The 20,000-nt window shown below is 44.4% G+C and overlaps 2 protein-coding genes across 19 annotated transcripts in view; one reads left to right on the top strand and one right to left on the bottom strand.

Moving 5' to 3' along the window:
- The window catches only part of LOC127650627 (NACHT, LRR and PYD domains-containing protein 3-like), a 710,662-nt gene that overhangs the window by 541,395 nt on the left and 149,267 nt on the right, over positions 1–20,000 (top strand). The window lies entirely within an intron of this gene.
- LOC127650628 (NACHT, LRR and PYD domains-containing protein 3-like) overlaps positions 13,383–20,000 on the bottom strand; it is an 857,046-nt gene continuing 850,428 nt past the window's right edge. For 9 of the 10 annotated variants that reach the window (XM_052136180.1, XM_052136182.1, XM_052136175.1 and 6 more), the window contains one exon: positions 13,383–15,529. In XM_052136180.1, the coding sequence (XP_051992140.1) occupies positions 14,964–15,529 (566 nt within the window). In that variant the 3' untranslated portion in view covers positions 13,383–14,963. The remainder of the gene's footprint in view (positions 15,530–20,000) is intronic. The other variant, XM_052136184.1, reaches the window with a different exon arrangement.

Genomic DNA, 20,000 nt, shown 5'->3' with positions numbered 1-20,000 from the left:
CCCGAAACACCAAGAGGTTGCGGGAATGGAGGGGCTTCGAGGGCGGCGAGACTGTCCCCAATCCCTGGGAGGAGCAGCATAGTGTGCAGAGCAGCCTAGTGTGCAGAGCAGCACCAGCCTGACCTGCTGCTTGATAAGCCCTTCCCACTAAATTGGAGGTTGTCCTACAAGGATTTGAGGGGAGAGAGGGCTTCTTAAGTGATGATGCCTAGCCCGGCGAGAGATAGCCCGCAAGCGTCTCTTCGACCGGCGGCATCACTGAATACCGCCGTGCCTCAGCACCCACGATAGTCGAATATAATGACAGGGGTCATCAAGGGTATGTGAACACAGGAAGAAAATATATATATATATATATATATATATTTAATTTTTTACATTTTTTTTTAGGGGTTCTCCATGAGCGAAAAAGCTCTTCATGGAGGTTATCAAAGAAGGGAAGGTACCCATGAGGCGTTCCCTTTCTTAGACTAGAAGATAAAATCTATCCCCTAATTTGGAGCGTTTGGGGGTCTCTTTTTCGCGTGGCCAGACCAATCTGGCAACCGCACGAGTAACAACATTGAGCAATTCCTCCGTAGATTTTTTATCGCGGACGGAAAGCTCGGAGGCGGGAAGAAAATCGCGATCCACCTCATGATCCGAAGAAGGAACAGCTGGGTTTGGGGAGAGAGTGAGAGAAAGGGATCAACCCGTCTCTTGCTCCTCAGCCAAATCCATTCGAGAGTGTTGACTCCCGGAAGCAAGCGAGGCGAGCACGACGAACTCTGCCTGTTAAAGCAAATCGCAGTGCTCGCACCCACCCTGCTGCAACACGAGAGCAGCGTGCTCTTACCCCCAAACAAACAGCAAAAACTGATGTGTGTCGTCTTCAGCTATAGAGCGAGAAGAGGGGAACACGCACTGTTTGCTTTCAGTCATTCTCTCTTTTTTTAGAAATATATATATATAATATTTTCTAAACAGAAGAGAAAAAAAGAACAACGTTCACTGCACACTGCCTAACTGATTCTATCTCCTAACAGAGGAAAGAAAGTTTTGACAGGGTGTGTGAAACACACAGAAACAGAATCGCTCTGAAAAAAGAGTTTCTGACGACACCTGGTGACGTGTCCATTTATAGCCTGGCCGCAGGTGCATTTAATGATTACATCAGCCGAGGCTATAAATTCCGGTCAATGTTCATTGACGTGTTCCACACATTATTCAGCTTGGCTCACAGCAAGAGCTGTTCCCCGTAGCGCTTAGCAGCGCAACATCGTAGTGAAGCTTTTTGTAAAGGGAACAAACATATCACTGTATACCACCAGTATGTGTGAAAACACTCAATGTGGCTTTTTAAATGAATTGTTATTCATTCCTAGATTTATATCTGTTATTTTTCAGTTGTGGCTGACTATCAAACTAGACAATAAAAGAAAGTTTAATATTTTTCTTTTGCTGTATTTATTCATTCCTCACACACAGAGGATTTAACCTGAACCAGGCTTAACTCCTGAACTCCTAGCATTTCTCTCTCTCTCTCTCTCTCTCTCTCTCTCTCTCTGTGTGTGTGTGTGTGTGTGTGTGTGTGTGTGTGTGTGGCCTGCCAGTGAGCAATGGACATACGACAGTTCTTTAAAAGAAAAAAGACAGATTCAGGTGAGAGACTAGGGACAGTCCATAATGACCTCTGTCTTGTTTTTTAGTTTTTTTTGTTCTTCTGAAAAGTGTTGAGCTAAAGTAACAGATAATGCAAACCAGCTATCTGTTGTTGTATCAAATTACTTATCTAGGCAATGGTCCCCTGCTTTTATATTTTTTATTTATTTCAAACCCACAATGGAGAATACAGCTTCTCTTGTGAAAGGAATTTGTGATTTAAAAAAGTTTCTAAGCCCAATAATAATAATAATAAAGACATTTAAAATGGCACGCCTCTGTGTGCTTTTTGATCATATCCTTAATCTGTAAATGGTCTCAACTCTCCTGCCTACAATATATTTGTGTATGATTGTCAGTGCCAAGGGAAAGAGAGGGAGATGGAGAAAGGGAAAGGGAGAGCATGCAGGAAGAACCAGGTGAGGAAACAACAACAATAAATTGACATATAGTGAATAGTGGCAAGCAAAACAGTAACTACTCATACTCCTATACTAACTTATTGGCATTAAGTAGCCTATATTACATTTACTTTTTGTAACATTATTTTACACCACATTTTTTCATAATAAAGGAGGAAGAAAACAACTGGGAGAGTCCATAAGGGATGAGCGGGAATTGACTAGTGAAAGAAATGAAGAGACAGAGGGAGTGCAACATAGAGACCACCAAGCCAAAGCAGCAGAGACAGAAGAGAGCTGTTCAGACTTAGGGGATAAGGACACTGGTCCTAAACTGTTAAAGCTGTCTCAATACCCTCATACTCAGTTTGGCACACTAAAAAGAGCCTTTCAAGAACCATTTTTTGTAAATAATTTACAGAAGATGAATTACATTTTGTTGTCCAAGTACCTGTTACTAACAATCTGATGACTGTTGATACAAAAGGAGGCACATGGAGTTAACGGTCAGGAAAATCAGCTGAGTGAAGAAGGTTTTGTGTTTGTTACAGGAGGCTTTCTGTGTGAACTCTCACAATTAAGCTGGTGCTCTGAAAAGGTCTCAAAAAAAAGATAAAGTTATTTTTCAATAGACATATTTTTTATTTTTGTGTGAAAAGAGGGTGGGTGGTGGCAGTGGGGCTCATTGGGTGCTCAGCACCCCTAAAGCTCTGACCCTAGAATCGCCCCTGCACCAAAAGATCGTCAAAGTAACATCTGCATACCATGCTTATTGGTTGGCAACAGCAAGCCAAATATGATAACATTTTTAACTGCTTTTGTGTCACAGCTCAAGGAACTAGAACAGGTTGGAATCAATTGGAGGGACTCTGAAAATATATAGCATTCAAGCAAAGTTCATTCACTCCTATGCTCCTCAGATTCAGTTGCCCGCCCCCTCCTGAGAAACACGAAGCAGTTCAATGGCAAATATGGGTGTGAATTCTGCCTCCACTACGGTGGTGGCCCATATATCTGGGAAACACCAGAACCACCTTTAAGGACAGATACAGATAATTTCCGGCATGCTATGCTGGCAACACCTGCTAAACCAGTAATGGGTGTAAAAGGACCATCCCCTTTGATGGAACTTGAGAGCTTCAACGTGATCACTGGATTTGTTCCAGAGTACCAGCACAGCGTCTGCCTTGGTGTCACTAAACAGATTACATCCCTGTGGCTAGACAGTAAGCACCATAATGAAGACTGGTACCTGGGCTCAAAGGTCAATGACATAGACCAGGGACTGATGGCCATTAACCCACCTTTGGAAGTCACAAGAGCTCCAAGATCAGTGAAAGACAGAAAATTCTGGAAAGCATCTGAATGGAGGTATTTTTTGTTGTTTTATGCTTTGCCTGTTTTGAGTGGTGTTTTGAAAAAGAAGTACTGGAGACATCTTTTTTTATTAGTTTTTTCAATGCACACTCTTCTTCAGGATGCCATCAAAGCAAGCCATGTGGATATGGCAGAACAAGCTCTTCGAAAGTTTGTGCGTAACTTTGAGAAACTTTATGGTGCTAAGAATGTTTCTTTCAATGTGCATTTGTTAATTATCAGCAAGTGTGCGCAACTGGAGACCACTGTGGGCAACATCCACATTTCCATTTGAATCATTTAATGGAACTTTGCTTAAGTTTTTCAATGGAACAACGCATGTGTCAGATCAAGTAGTGAAGACATTCCTTAGGTGGAGGGCTCTCTCAACCAAAGCAGGGACTACAATGGCAAATGCCAATGACAGCATATTGAAATTATTTGACAAACTCCAAAGTACGTCTGGCTTAACAAAGAGGTCAAAGAAGTTTCAAGATAATGTTAGAGGTTTTGGTTGCCCAAAGAAAGGTACCACATCTGTGCTGCAGAGGATGGCTATTGAAGATTTTACAGGTGACACAGTTAATTCGGGTTTATTTTATGAGTGTTTCATTTGTAGCAGTGTTGTTTATCATTCCTGTAATAACACAACTCTTAAAAAGAGAAATAATTATTTTGTACAGCTTTCACGTGTGAGGATGGGGCATCTTCTGCATCCACCACAAACAGATTCTGTGTTTTAGTAAAAGAGCTTGCCAAGAGTGGAGGAAAGCTTTATAGAGATGTTCAGCTAAATATATCCTCAACATTTATAATTGAAGTGTCTCATACCAATGATGTATTTGCTGTGCATCCTCAATCACTCAAATGTAAATGTGTTATGGTTAGGTCTAAGGACAAACTGTATGTCATTCCACTTCCAAACAATATTGAAAGAGACTAAAAAAATATTCCTGGGGAACTACTTCTGCAGCTTAACAGATATCAATGCCAATTGTTGTTTTTCAGCTTTATTTCTCCCTAAAATTAATAAAGATATATTACAATTTTTGAACACTGACTTTGATTCTAATATGTTAATGCAGTGTGAGTGAACTTAAATTTTTGGCCATGCAATATAAGTTTACTTGGCTGTAGTGGTTTAACTCCCACTTGTGACATCACAATCCAGTAGCTGCCTCTTTCTGTACAGTAGAACACATTTTCTTGTGTGTTCCTATGGTGTGCTGTTGGTGTAAATACAAATTTGTCATGGATTTGTTTATTCTACATTTTTCCTCTCTGTAACATTGTATAAACTTATTAAAATACTTAAATCACAATTACAAGAGTAGCCGTTTGTACACTGCATACACTTTATTTAAAAATGTTTTAAATGGGCTTTCAATGCATGTATCATAATACTTTCTGAAAGCAATGTATGTCCAAGTAATGAAGTGAATGTCAAGCATGAAGAAGTAAATTTAAAAATTACTTAAAAATGTAACTTCTTATATACTATATAAAAATATACGACAACTTCTGGATATTTAATAATGTACTTTGAAAATATACTTTCAATGCATTGTTACAAAGATCATTTTCAGCACGCAGTTAAAAATATACATAAAATATATTTTTAAGTAAAGTGCAAATAAATACACTTTTAAAAAGTAAACTGAATTTTCACTTCAAGTATATTTATCAAAAATATATTTTTGATAAATATACTTGAAGTACAATTATTTTAAAGTGTGTTAAAAGTTGTACTGTGAAAATTTGGAAAAGCGTGATTCTAATATACTTTAAATATATTTAAAGTTAGTACAATTTTGGTAAGTATATTTGCAGTATACTATTGAAAAAAATAATATATTTAAAATACAATAAAATATACTTTTTTTCACTAGGGAAGAACACAATGAATTATATTTTGCAGACAGGAACAAGACAGGTAGAGGCCCAGACCATAAAAAAGGGGTCTAAACTGAAGAAAAAAAAGGTGCTACAAATGAACTTTGAACTGTCTGTGTCCAGAAACTCTATATTTAAAAATAGGTATGAACTGTGCCAAAAGGAACAACTTAAATTTGGAAGACAAAGTAGCATATTAAAAAGTGCTTTAAATAGTGATCAAACATTATTTGTTCATATTTCCCAGAATCCCAATGTCAAAATCAAGCAGTTGACATTAAACATCAAAATTATAATATTTTAAAATTAAACAATTTAGAAGAAAACATTTACTCAAAAGTGTTGCTGGTTTTGCTACACCAACCCTGGTGAAAAAATAATATGCAAAGTATACTTGAAGCCAGACTAATTTAAGTACGCTTCAGGTGTGTTAAATTAGTTAACTTGAAATGTGCTATTTTGAAACAACTAATTTTGTACTAAGTATATTTTAGCTGTAATTAAATTGTAGTAAAGCATAACTTTAAGTGTATTTAGTGTACTTTTGTGTACTAAATTGGAACAACTTCAAGTATATTTAGTATACTTGAAGTATATGCCAGTGTGGGGTACTTACATGCTTGATTAGTGATATTAAAGTGTACTTTATTTGTGTTACAAGTACTTTACAAATTAATTGCGAGTGTCTTTGAAACATACAAGTAATAAATCATAAGTGTATTATATTTGAGTAAAAGTAAATGCTCAGTAACACCTTTGGCTTATTCCAAATACTACAAATTGCTTCTCTTCAATATCAAACTGTTATTACTTTGCCAGACTTTATACAATATACTTTAAACATGACATCGTCTTACACAAGACAGTATTTTAAATGTGTTTCCTGCAAACACTGTAAAAGTTTACATGTTCAGTTTACTTCAAAATGAAGGAAACCGATTGCATTATTTTTGCAAACTTACTAAAATGAAGTTATATTAATGTTCCTATTTAAGTAATGTCAACTTATTATTAAACTTAATAGTACATTTCTAGTTAACTTGCTTGTTTTTTATTAATTACTATAAATGAATTAGTAACCTTACAAATGATTTATTAGTAAAATTACTCTATTAAGTCAATTAAATTTAAATTAATACAATTCGATCACTTTACATCTGAATTACCACTAATCTCAACATGAGTTTACTGTGTCACTTTAAGTTGTTACACTTAAAATACTACAATCGGTGTCCACATTCTCTTTAAGTAAACTCAACATCATTTATCTAGTTCAAATAACACACTTAACAAGTTTATTTGTGTAATAAACAGCTGAAACTCTTTAAGAACAACACAATTTAAAAACTATTCCTTTAAAACAATCTGTTCTCAAGACTTCGACCTCTTGCCGCACTTTGCTGCATGACAACATCTGGATCATAAACAACATATAGAGCATTTGCAGAACAGACACTGTGCAAACTCAAAAAAGTATTTAAAATAAAGAAAAGAAAGAGCCTTTACACTGTAAAAAATGTCAGTAATTTAAACAGTAAAATACTGTAAAAATGCTACAGAAATAAAATGTTCATTGATTATCAAATATTAACTGTGAAATATACAGTCAAATGTTTTAATAGATTTTAAAAGACAATACAGTAGTTTTTACAATCAAATTATTTTTATTTTTACAGTAAATTATTGTCTTATTGTCCCTGTAATAAGCGCTTTGGATAAAACAACAGAAGGTTTTGCAATAATGAATTTCAGTCAATCACTTAAATTGAAAAGAAAGATGCAATGAAAGTAAATGGTGACTGAGAATGTCAGTCTCTAATGTTCTGCCGTATATTTCCTTTTGTGTCTCACAGAATAAAAATGTCTAAGGTTCAGAACAACATGAGGGTGTGTGTATGATGACAGCATTTTACTTTTATCAATGAGTGAACTTGTCTGTCAAATCTGTCTGTTACGAACACACACACACACACAAGATAAGACAGTCACAATGACGGATGAAAACTGCTTTATTAAAATAAAAGCAGTCCAGGCAAAAGTACAAACAAGGGGCAAATCCAGTGAAGAGTAGTCGTGGGAAGCGTAGGGTCAAAAGCCGGGGAAATCAAAGAGAGTAAAGGGGGCAAATCCGGGAGAGTAGTCGAGGGGAGCGAGGGTCAAAACCGGGGTAAACAGAATACAACTAGGGCGCGGAACTAGACGGAACAAGCTGGATAAAAGACAGGGGGACTAGGGGAACACACGAGTTGGCCAGCTAAGGGGGTACACAAGAGGAGGTCAGAACTAGACGAGACTAGCGGGGGGGAAAAGATACGGGGAACTAAATACAATAACCAACAGGATACAAACGGAAGGATAGTGTATTTATAGGGGCGAGTGCAGGTGTAAACAATGACAGGTGACGAGACGAGTGCAGGTGAAACTAATGTGTGAGGATAGGTAGCACGTGAGTGCAGCTGGTCATAATGTTCAGGCTGAAGCGCGTGAGAAGCGAGCATTATGACCAGGGGGGCGGAGCCAGTGGAGTGTATGTGTGCGTGCACGAGGAAGCGGAGATGGGGCAGAGGAAAGGGGTTCGTGACAGTACTCCCCCCTCTGAATAGGACGGCTCCTGACGGCCGCGCTTGGCTGCGAGGAGCGCGAGGGAACAGAACGAGCGTGTGAGCTCGAGGGGACAGAACGAGCGTGTGAGCTCGCGGGGACAGAACGAGCGTGTGAGCTCGCGGGGGACAGAACGAGCATGTGAGCTCGCGGGGGACAGAACGAGCGTGTAAGCTCGCGGGGGCAGAAGGCACAAAAGGGAAATGAAACAGTCCATGGGGGTCAATGGGCAGTTTAAGGCAAGGTCAGGGGGAACATAGTGGACAGGCCGGTGGTCGGGAGGTCTGGGGGGGCAGCCATAGGGCAGAGACTGGGTCAGGAGGTCTGGAAGGACACTGGAGGACAGGGACTGGGTCCAGGGGTCTGGAAGGTGACCACCGGACAGGAATAGGGTCCGGAGGCCAGGGAGGAGGCCACAGGACAGGTAGAGGGTCAGGAAGTCCGGGCTGAGCCGTGAAAGGCGGAGCCATCAGATGCGGCACCGTAGGTGGCTCTGGAGGTGGGGTCCTGGAAGGCTCCGGAGGTGGAGCCGACGGAGGCTTTAGGGGCAAAGGCCTGGAAGGCTGTGGAGGTGGAGCCGAAGGAGGCTTTAGGGGCGAAGGCCTGGAAGGCTCTGGAGGTGGAGCCGAAGGAGGCTTTAGGGGCGAAGGCCTGGAAGGCTCTGGAGGTGGAGCCAAGGGGGGCTTTAGGGGCGAAGGCCTGGAAGGCTCTGGAGGTGGAGCCAAGGCGGGCTTTAGGGGCGAAGGCCTGGAAGGCTCAGGAAGTGGAGCCCATGGAGGTGGCGCCGTAGGAGGCTCCAGAGGTGAAGCCCTGGAAGGCTCTGGAGGCAGAGCCGAGGGAGGTGACGCCGTGGGAAGTGGCACCGTAGAAGGCTCCATGAGTGAAGCCCTGGTAGGCTCTGGAGGCAGAGCTGGGGGAGGTGGCGCCGTAGGAGGCTCCAGAGGTGAAGCCCTGGAAGGCTCTGGAGGCAGAGCCGAGGGAGCTGACGCCGTGGGAGGTGGCGCCGTAGAAGGCTCCAGGAGTGAAGCCCTGGTAGGCTCTGGAGGCAGAGCCGGGGGAGGTGACGCCGTGGGAGGTGGCTCCGTAGAAGGCTCCAGGAGTGAAGCCCTGGTAGGCTCTGGAGTCTTAGGGAGCAGAGCCGAAGGAGGCTCGGGTGGTGGAGCCGTGGAAGGCTCGAGAGGCGGAGCCCTAGGCAGCTCTGGAGTCTTTGGGAGCAGAGCCATGAGAGGCTCGGGAGGTGGAGCCTTAGGAGGCTTTGGAGGGGGAGCCGTAGGAGGCTCGGGAGGCAGAGCCATAGGCGCCTCTAGTGGCCGAGCCCTGGAAGGCTTGAGAGGCTTGGGGGGGGAGCCATGAAAGACTCGAGAGATGGAGCCCTGAGAGGCTTGAGAGGAGGAGGAGCCCTGAGAGACTCGAGAGGCGAAGCCGTGAGAGGCTTGAGGGGTGGAGCCATGAAAGACTCGAGAGGGGAAGCCCTGAGAGGCGGAGGAGCCCTGAGAGACTCGAGAGGCGAAGCCGTGAGAGGCTTGAGGGGTGGAGCCATGAAAGACTCGAGGGATGGAGCCCTGAAAGCCTCGAGAGGCGAAGCCGTGAGAGGCTTGAGGGGTGGAGCCATGAAAGACTCGAGGGATGGAGCCCTGAGAGACTTGAGAGGTAGAGCTCTGGGAGGCTCGTGAGGAGCGGCCCTTGGAGGCTCGAGAGGAGGAGCCCTGGGAGGCTCGAGAGGAGGAGCCCTGAGAGACTCGTGAGGCGGAGCCCGGGAGGGTTTTGAGGGGCGAGCAGAGGTCTGCAGAGCCGTGGAAGACTCTGAGGGCGGAGCAGAGGTCTGCAGAGCCGTGGAAGACTCTGAGGGCGGAGCAGAGGTCTGCAGAGCCGTGGAAGACTCTGAAGGCGGAGCAGAACCCGGCAGAGTCGTGGAAGACTCTGAGGGCGGAGCAGAACCCGGCAGAGTCGTGGAAGACTCTGAGGGCGGAGCAGAACCCGGCAGAGCCGTGGAAGACTCTGAGGGCGGAGCAGAACCCGGCAGAGCCGTGGAAGACTCTGAGGGCGGAGCAGAACCCGGCAGAGCCGTGGAAGACTCTGGGGGCAGAGCAGAGGTCGGTAGAGCTGTGGAAGACTCTGAGGGAACCTCTGCGGTCTTGAGCACAAGACGAGACTGGGGAGAAGGGGCCCTCTTCCTTCTCTTACGTCTTCGGCCAACAGGGGATGTGGCCATGGGGACGGTCGAGGCCACAGGCGCTGGCTCTGGGGCGGTCGTGGCAGACCTGGGCGCTGGCTCGTTGGCCGTGGCGGGCATGGGCGCTGGCTCGTTGGCCGTGGCGGGCATGGGCGCTGGCTCGTTGGCCGCGGGCATGGGCGCTGGCTCTCTGGCCGTGGCAGGCATGGGCGTTGACTCGCTGGCCGTGCCAGGCTTCGAGACTGGGGCCGTTACAGGCTTCGGGGCTAGGGCCGTGTAAGGCTTAAAAACGGGGGCCGTGTAAGGCTTCAAGACGGGGGCCGTGTAAGGCTTCAAGACGGGGGCCATGTAAGGCTTCAAGACGGGGGCCGTGGTAGGCTTCAAGACGGGGGCCGTGGTATGGAACGCTGGTTCAGTTTCTGCCTCCCCCACGGTAAACGAGGAACCAGCGTACAGTGGGGCGAGGTCAATAAACTGAGCCAGGTTGAGGGAGCAACGACCACCTGGCATGAACGATGAGGTCGGCTCATTCAGTCCACATCGAAAAATGTCTTTCAGAGCCACCTCATCAAAATTCACCTTGTTAGCCAGGGCACAAAAGTCAGTCACAAAAACCTCCAAGGGTTGACTCCCCTGACGCAACACCAATAATCGGGCCGCTGGCTCCATAATGTCAAGGGCGGGGTTATGCGTAACACAACCGCTGCCTTGCATACAAAACCCTTTGTATGGGGAGGACCACTTGGCGGCGTACCCGAGGGCGGAAGAGCCCCGTTCACTCTCTCTCTCTCTTCCCCCTCCCCCTGTGTGTTCCCCCTCTACCCCCTCCCCCTGTGTGTTCCCCCTCTACCCCTCACTCTGCTCTCTCCCCAGAGCCCGTTCCTGCCCCGCGGAGGCAAGGAGCTCCGCCAACGTGACCAGTTGACAAGGCAGTGGACAACCCCCGCCTCTGCAGCATCTCGCCGCCCTCCCCCTCAGGTGGAAGTGCCCGCCAACACAGGTGCGGGCGTGGCGTCTGGGCCGGACTGTCGGGGCTGCGGGGACCCGGGGCACTCCCGGGAACATTACCCTGTGATGGAGCTGGGGACGGTGGTCCGGATCCCCGACACCCCGCAGGCTGCCCCCGATCGAGCCGGAGCGTACCGTATACCGGTAAGAATCAAGGGGCGTACTTACCAAGCATTGGTGGACACCGGTTGTAATCAAACCACTATCCACCAACGCTTGGTTCAACATTGGGCAGAGGGTACACATAAGTCGGTGAGAGTGAAGTGTGTGCATGGGGATATTCACAAATACCCTGTGGTGACCCTTGCAATTAAATTTTGCGGAACAAAGCATAGAGTGGAAGCCGCGGTTAGCTCCAGCCTCACCCATCCGCTGATTTTGGGAACTAATTGGCCTGAATTTAAAAAGGTATTAAAGGGAATATGCGCGGAGGGGTCCTGCATGAAAGCAAGGAGATGTGTTATGTGCGACTCTCTCGCGGGAGAGGCGGAGCCAGGGCCGTCTTCGTCAGCTCCACGTCAGGATGACGTGAGGGGGAGTGAGGCTGCAGGCCCTCCCGTCCTCAGGGGGTTCCCCGAAGGGGATTTCCCTCTGGAGCAGTCACGAGACGGAACCCTCAAGCACGCCTTTGACCAAGTGAGAGTGATTGATGGTCAACAACTCCGCCCGGGTGTCGCACTTTCATATCCCTACTTTGCAATTATAAATGAGCGGTTTTATAGAGTGACGCAGGACGCTCATACAAAAGAGGAAGCAACCCAGCTTTTGATTCCACGGAGCCGCCGGGAAATGCTATTCCAGGCGGCTCATTATAATCCCATGGCGGGTCACCTAGGGGAAAGGAAGACACTACTCCGTCTGATTGCCCGTTTTTACTGGCCGGGCATTGGCGGCGACGTCCGCAGGTGGTGTGCGGTGTGCCGCGAATGTCAGCCTTGTCAGGTCCCCTTCGAGAGGATTGGGATGGACCTCGTCGGGCCATTAGAACGGACAGCACGCGGACATCGCTTTGTATTATTTCTGGTGAATTATGCAACACGATATCCGGAAGCAGTGCCTTTGAGCAACATCTCCGCACGTTGTGTTGCTGGGGCACTCTTCAAAATTATCTCCCGGGTGGGGATTCCGAAAGAAATCCTCACCGATCAGGGCACGACTTTTATGTCACGTACACTTTGCGAACTTTATGAACTGTTGGGCATTAAGTCGATTCGCACTAGCGTGTACCATCCGCAGACAGATGGCCTAGTGGAACGATTTAATAAAACCCTCAAGAATATGATTCGCAAGTTCGTACACGACGATGCTAGAAACTGGGATAAATGGCTCGACCCCCTGTTATTTGCAGTTCGAGGGGTCCCGCAAGCCTCCACTGGCTTCTCCCCATTTGAGCTGCTGTATGGGTGGCGCCCGCGCGGAGTGCTTGACGTTATCCGTGAAGCTTTGGAGGAGGGACCTTCTAATAGTAAGAATGAAATTCAGTACGTTCTTGATCTTCGAGCAAAACTCCACACACTTGGGAAATTAACACAGGAGAATTTTCTCCAAGCTCAAGAGTGCCAACGCCGGCTGTATGACAGGGGTACTCGGCTAAGGGAATTTGCACCGGGAGATAAGGTACTCATATTGCTCCCAACATCAAGCTCTAAATTACTCGCCAAGTGGCAAGGACCCTTTGAGGTCACACGACGAGTGGGGGATCTCGATTATGAGGTAAAACGAACCGATATAGGGGGCGCGCGTCAAATATATCACCTCAACCTCCTGAAATTGTGGAGAGAAGAGGCGGTCCCTGTGACGTTGGCCACGGTAGTTCCGGAGAGGGCGGAGCTCGGACCTTTTATGACACGTACACTTTGCGAACTTTATGAACTGTTGGGCATTAAGTCGATTTGCACTAGCGTGTACCATCCGCAGACAGATGGCCTAGTGGAACGATTTAATAAAACCCTCAAGAATATGATTCGCAAGTTCGTACACGACGATGCTAGAAACTGGGATAAATGGCTCGACCCCCTGTTATTTGCAGTTCGAGGGGTCCCGCAAGCCTCCACTGGCTTCTCCCCATTTGAGCTGCTGTATGGGTGGCGCCCGCGCGGAGTGCTTGACGTTATCCGTGAAGCTTTGGAGGAGGGACCTTCTAATAGTAAGAATGAAATTCAGTACGTTCTTGATCTTCGAGCAAAACTCCACACACTTGGGCAATTAAAAAAATTGAGGTGGTCCACAGACCGGGGGTGCAGATGGCTGTCGCTGACTTCCTCTCCAGAATGGGGGGGAGTGGTAGACAGGCCGGATGGCGCCCCGGCCTGAGTTGGGCAGTGGGGGTATGTGGCAGCGGGGGCATGGTCAAGCGCCCGTCTGAGGGAGAAAGCGGTAAGGGCGCTTGCACCTGAGCTGAATTATGTTTAACACCTGTCTCTAATTTCAGTGAGCATGGGGAGAGCGGCATAAAAGGGACACAGAACCTCCAGACAAGAGAGGGAGAACAAAAGCCAATCTAGTGTTGGCATAAGACAAACCATATTAGGAGATTTACGTTATGCAGTGAAGTTTTATTCTGTTCATAGAAACGCAAAGTTTGTAGGATTGCTGTGACTATTAAAGAACCCTTACTTCCGAAGAGCTCTGCGTCTTCGTTCCTTCCTTTAACTGTGTCACAAATGTTTTTTTCAAACACAAGGAAAAATGTGTTAGACCTGAATATTGTTACTGATCAGGGTAAAACAATTGAGGTAGTTTCATCTTATAAATATTTAGGATTTTTATTTGATTATCACCTTTCTTTTAAGCTTCATATACAGAATCTAGTAAAAAAGTTGAAATTAAAGCTAGGTTTTTTCTTTAGGAACAAATCTTGTTTTACTTTTTCTACCCGAAAAAAGATAGTCGATGCCACATTTCTCTCTATTATTGATTATGGTGATCTGTTGTATATGAATGCCCCATCTAAGTGTCTTCAGAGGTTGGATGCTGTGTTTCATGGAGCTTTAAAATGTATTTCAAATTGCAGACCCCTCACTCATCACTGTACACTTTACTCCACAGTGAATTTGCCTTCTGTATCAATTCGCCGGCTTAGGCAGGCTTCCATGTTACATATCTGAATTTCTTTCTGATACACAGAGTACTTATGTTTTTCGGTCCCAGAAAACTATTTCATTGAATGTACCTCAAGCCCGGACAGAGTTGTTCAAAAAGGCTTTCATGTTTGTTGAACCATCCACATGTGCAAATGTTTTAATTAATGTCACTTTTATTTAATTGAAATGCACTTGAGTTGTCTTTGCCTCTTTTGTGTTTGTTTTGTGATTGTGTGATCTAATTTGTTCTGCTATCTTGGCCAGGTCTCTCTTGAAAAAGATTATATCTCAATGAGACAAACCTGGTTAAATAAAGGTTAAATAAAAATAAAAACATTGTAGAAGTGTTCATTAAACCTATAAAGAAAGATTATTCTAGTAGACTAATACACACACACACACGTACATGGTGTGGCCTCTGTTTTTTTTCTTTTGTCTAATTGTCACAACTTACCCCAGCATGTGTTTCCCGGTAGTGGGGAAGGTTGTCACAAAGGAGCACAGTGTATTTGACATCAACTCATGATGAAGTCTGTGATGTTCTTGCAAAGGTTTGAATTAGTGACATTTCTAGTAAACAAATGTAAACTTGTGTAAAATTGAGAACTCAAAAATTCAGTGAATTAAAGGTGCTGAAGCAAAAAGTGTTACAACTACACCCGTCCACCCTATTATTATTAATCTGATAGTAAATAACTTCAATCAAATTACAGTGATTGTAATGAATTCAATCAGTTTAATTGATGAAATGATTTCTAGAAAGAGTTTGGAGTTGTGTTGATGTGAGATACAGTGAGTATATTTCACTCATCCAGTTGTGTGTGTGTGTCTCTGATGATCAATTTCACACAGACACACTGAGGAATCAGAATAAACTCCAAATCCAGCATAGAGGGGTCGAGTGAACGTGGTGATGAATGTGTGTAAGTGTGTGAGTGTGTGTGTGTGAGAGACGCTGTAGAAGGACAGAGTGCCGGCCGGACAGTCCACATACACTCCTACTCTCTTACAGTCGTGTGAAGGGCGACATATGTCAGTTCTGTTATTATTGTGACAGACAGTGAATGTGTTATTAGAGCAGTACAGACTCCAGGAGTTTACATTGAATCCAAACACACAGTCACGGCTCTTTCCTTTCCTGCTGATTTCTTTATATGACACTGATATAACAGCACCATCTTCACTCCATTGAGTCTCCCAGTAACAGTGTCCAGTCAGACTCTCTCTACACAGAACCTGATGACACTCATCAAATCTCTCTGGATGATCAGGATATAACTTACGCTCTTCCACACGTGTCACCTTCCTGTTCCCCTCAGACAGAATGAGTTTAGTGTGTACTGTGTTTGAATCCAGTGTGAGATCACAGACATCTGAACACAAGAAGAGAAAAAACACTTAAAACACAACAAATCACTAAACCAGTGTGTGTGTGTGTGTGTGTGTTTGTGTGTGAGTGTGTGTGTGTGTTTGTGTGAGTGAGTGTGTGTGTGTTAGTGTGTGTGTTGATTGCTTCCTGCTCAGCTTCTGTTCGGACGTTCTTGCTTACTGCTCCGCACTTTGCTCTATCGCTTTTATATTTTCATATTTTATCTCCTTTTATCAACTAATTTTAACAAATTTTAACTTAAACAAATCAGCACAGTGCTCAAAAGCTTGGACTACTACAAAAAAAAAAGCCGAATTCTTTTATCCGACCAGCCTCCCACTGAAAGTTTTCATTCCAGGGAAGGGAAAACACAACTGCCTACATTCAAAAGGATAAGAGAAAATGCCTCTTCTGGAATCTACTTGCTGCACTAACTGCCACAGACTTTTACAAAGGATTGCAGTTCTTGAAACAAAGTTATTTACAGGACCACCAAACCAGACGGAACACACAACAGAGCTTCGTCATGGACGCCCTCAGCATACAGCCGGTGAGTCACATGAATCTAGTGCTCCTCGACAGGCCATACTGAGTGTAGAGAAACAAACCAATCAACTTACAAATCGATGGCAAAAACAGGGAGCGAGACCAAAAGGCACTCGAGACATCAGATTGTCACGAGCATCTCATATTGCCGCAGTAGCATCCTCTACCCCAGATACGGCTCTGACGAGGATTGCAAACACTGGTTTCCTACCACCGCCTATACATCTTGAGAACAGATTTGAAGTATTAATGAATGAGGAATCCCCAAACATGATGAATGTGATCGAACACAGACTGAATCAGCCAGTAGCTAACACTGATGTCAACTGTCGCTCAAGGTCGAGCAGACAGCGTCATTCAGCTCAGAGCGCAGCCGGGCCCAGGACTCTGATAGTGGGTGACTCCATAATCAGAAACATTAGCAGCAGGGATACAACTACATGCTGCCTTCCACAAGCAACAACCTCGGATGTAAACAGGGAACTTCAGAACATTCTGATGAAACATAAGACTGCAAATCGACTCATCATTCATGTGGGGAAGAATGATATTCATAAAGAGCAGTCAGAACTCCTTAAGAAGGATTTCAATGAACTTTTTGAAACACTTAAAAGACTGAAAGTTCAAACATTCATCAGTGGACCACTTCCAGCAAGAGGAACAAACAGGTTTTTACGGTTGCTTGGGCTTAATACATGGCTGCAAAAAACCTGCAATATAAAAGGAGTTAACTTCATTGACAACTTCAATCTTTTCTGGAGTCAGAGGCAACTGTTTCGACAGGATGGCCACCACCCAAACAAACTTGGTTCAAGAGTGCTAAAGGACAATATCTACTTCTCCCTCAATCATCCTTCTGCAGTGTGTGCCAATCCACTCAATCTGAATGGCACACACACACCTGGACACAGTATGAATGACCACAGGACTTCACTTCAGCACCTGAATGGACATGCAGTTGACAAATCACACAAGGACAATGATAACACCACTCAGCCACAACAATTTCTGCTCATGGACACAATCTCATCTGAGCCCTGCCCACAAAGTTCACCACAGACAGACTGTGACATATTAGAACTGCTCCAAGATTCAGCACCCAAGGACGACTTTCTGGAAAACACCCAGGGAAACCAGAACAGCATATTACAGCCTCCAATAACACCAGAGCAACAGCCCCTCTCACCAGACACGTTATCCCTCTCTCCAGCATCTCCACATCTGTGCTTCTCAGAGAAAATGGAAGAACTGGTGTATGCTGGAACCAAACTATCCCACTCTTTTGCTGCAAGCCCCCAGATATCAAGCAAAAAACGTCAGGCCCCTCAAGCACCTGCGGGTCCAGCTCGCCCTCCCCCTCCTCCTGTGAGAGCTCTTCGACCTCTGCCACAACGCCAGGGCTCACACCCTCCTCCATCTGCTTGAGGTGAACCAAAACAACTGATACCAGCTCTCAGTGATATGTGTTGGGTCCCCGCTATGATAACAGTAACTTTCTCAAATGTTTACAAAACAAGCAGGAACCCAGTGATCCTGTATCTTTCTCTATTGCTGTTCGATTACATCATACAAAGTCTAAGGCCTTCAAAAGCCGTACAGCAAACCCATCTAATCTGGTGCCTATTACACGCCAAACTAAGATTGCTGTGGGGACAAAAACTGTTAAGTTGGCACTTTTAAACATCCGCTCACTTAAAAATAAATCACTTCTAGTCAACGACTTAATAAGCACATACAACCTGGATTTTATGTTTCTAAATGAAACTTGGCTAGAAGACAGCTGTAGTGCAACAGTCCTTAATGAAACATCCCCTCCTAACTTTACTTTTTTGAGTGTCTGCAGAGAAGGTAGGAGAAGATGTCTATCAATGTAAGCAAATATCATTTGGGAATTACCCGTCTTTCGACCCGCTCCACGCATTTTACTTATCATTATTGACAGGCCTCCAAAATACTCTCCAGCCTTTGCTGAGGACTTTACAGAACTGTTATCAACAATTACCTCAGAGTTTGACTGTTTTGCCATTGCTGGAGACTTTAACATTCACATAGATAATGCAGAAAACAATATGACAAAAGAAATCAAAACTGTTTTAAAAACTTTTGATCTGACTCAGCATGTACATGGACCCACACACAATCATGGACACACTCTAGATTTACTTATCAGTAAGGTTCTAAACATTTCATCGATTGTTATTAAGGATGTAGCACTGTCTGATCATTTCTGTATTTTCTTTGATGTATTGATCTCTCCTGCCATTGAAGCTAGATCTGTGTCTGTCAAGAAGAGATGCTTAAATGAGAACACTAGTGTACTATTTATGAAGGCTATATCTTTAACACCAAGTATATCTGCTGACTCTGTTGATTTTCTCCTTGATTCTTTTAACTCAAAAGTTAAAAGTGTAATTGATGATATTGCTCCTGTGAAAGTCAGGAAGAAGAGTGGAAGACAAAAAGCACCTTGGAGAAACTCAACAGCAGTGCAAAATATTAAAAGACAATGCAGAAAAGCAGAAGCATGTGGCGGAAGACAAAACTTGTAGTCCATTATAACATCTACAAAGACAGCATCCATGCTTTTAATATGGAACTAGGCAAAGCCAGACAGACTTTCTTCTCGAATATTATAAACAGCAACTTAAACAACACACGCACTCTTTTTGCGACTGTAGAGAGACTGACAAACCCCCCAAGCCAGATTCCCAGTGAAATGCTCTCAGACAGCAAGTGCAGTGAGTTTGCTTCTTTCTTCTCTGAGAAAATCAATAATATCAGAAAGGTGATCAGCACATCCTTGAATTGTGCTGGGGTCAGACAAATCAAACCACAACCTGAGAAAGTAGTTCCTATGTCTGATTTCAAAGAAATTGATGGCAAAATTTTGGAAGAAACCGTACAGCACCTTAAAACATCAACCTGCGCCCTTGATGCACTTCCCACATCTTTTTTCAAAAGTGTGTTCAACTGTTTAGAAGCAGATCTCCTAGAAGTGATAAACTCTTCACTTCTCTCTGGGAGTTTTCCAAACTCCCTGAAAACTGCAGTTGTCAAGCCCCTCTTGAAAAAGACCAATCTGGATAAGATCATATTAAGCAACTATAGACCGATCTCAAACCTTCCTTTCATAGGCAAGATCATTGAAAAAGTTGTCTTCAATCAGCTGAACAAATTCTTGAACTCAAATGGATACTTTGACAATTTTCAATCTGGTTTCCAATCACATCACAGCACAGAGACAAGCTCATAAAGATAATAAGCGATATTCAGCTTAAATACTGATACAGGAAAATTATCAGTACTGGTACTACTTCGACCTCAGTGCTGCATTTGACACTGTTGATCACAACATACTTCTTGACAGGCTGGAAAACTGGGTGGGGCTTTCTGGGATGGTCCTAAAATGGTTCAGGTCATATTAGAAGGGAGAGGTTATTATGTGAGTATAGGAGACCATAAGTCTGAGTGGACGTCCATGACATGCGGAGTCCCTCAAGGCTCAATTCTTGCGCCACTCCTTTTCAACCTGTATATGTTCCCAATGAGCCAAATAATGAGAAGGAACCAAATTGCTTACCACAGCTATGCAGACGACACACAGATCTACTTAGCCCTATCACCTAACGATTACAGTCCCATTGACTCCCTGTGCCAATGCATTGATGAAGTTAACAGTTGGATGTGCCAAAACTTTCTTCAGTTAAACAAAGACAAAACTGAAGTCATTGTGTTTGGAAACAAAGATGAAGTTCTCAAGGTGAATGCATACCTTGACGCTAGGGGTCAAACAACTAAAAATCAAGTCAGGAATCTTGGTGTGTCTCTAGAGTCAGACCTTAGTTTCAGTAGTCATGTCAAAGCAATAACTAAATCAGCATACTATCATCTGAAAAATATTGCAAGAATTAGATGCTTTGTTTCCAGTC

Source organism: Xyrauchen texanus, chromosome 10, assembly GCF_025860055.1.
Source record: "Xyrauchen texanus isolate HMW12.3.18 chromosome 10, RBS_HiC_50CHRs, whole genome shotgun sequence".
Classification (NCBI taxonomy): Eukaryota; Metazoa; Chordata; class Actinopteri; order Cypriniformes; family Catostomidae; genus Xyrauchen; species Xyrauchen texanus.
Note: the sequence above shows the minus strand (reverse complement) of the source record. Positions and strands in the feature narration are given on the sequence as shown.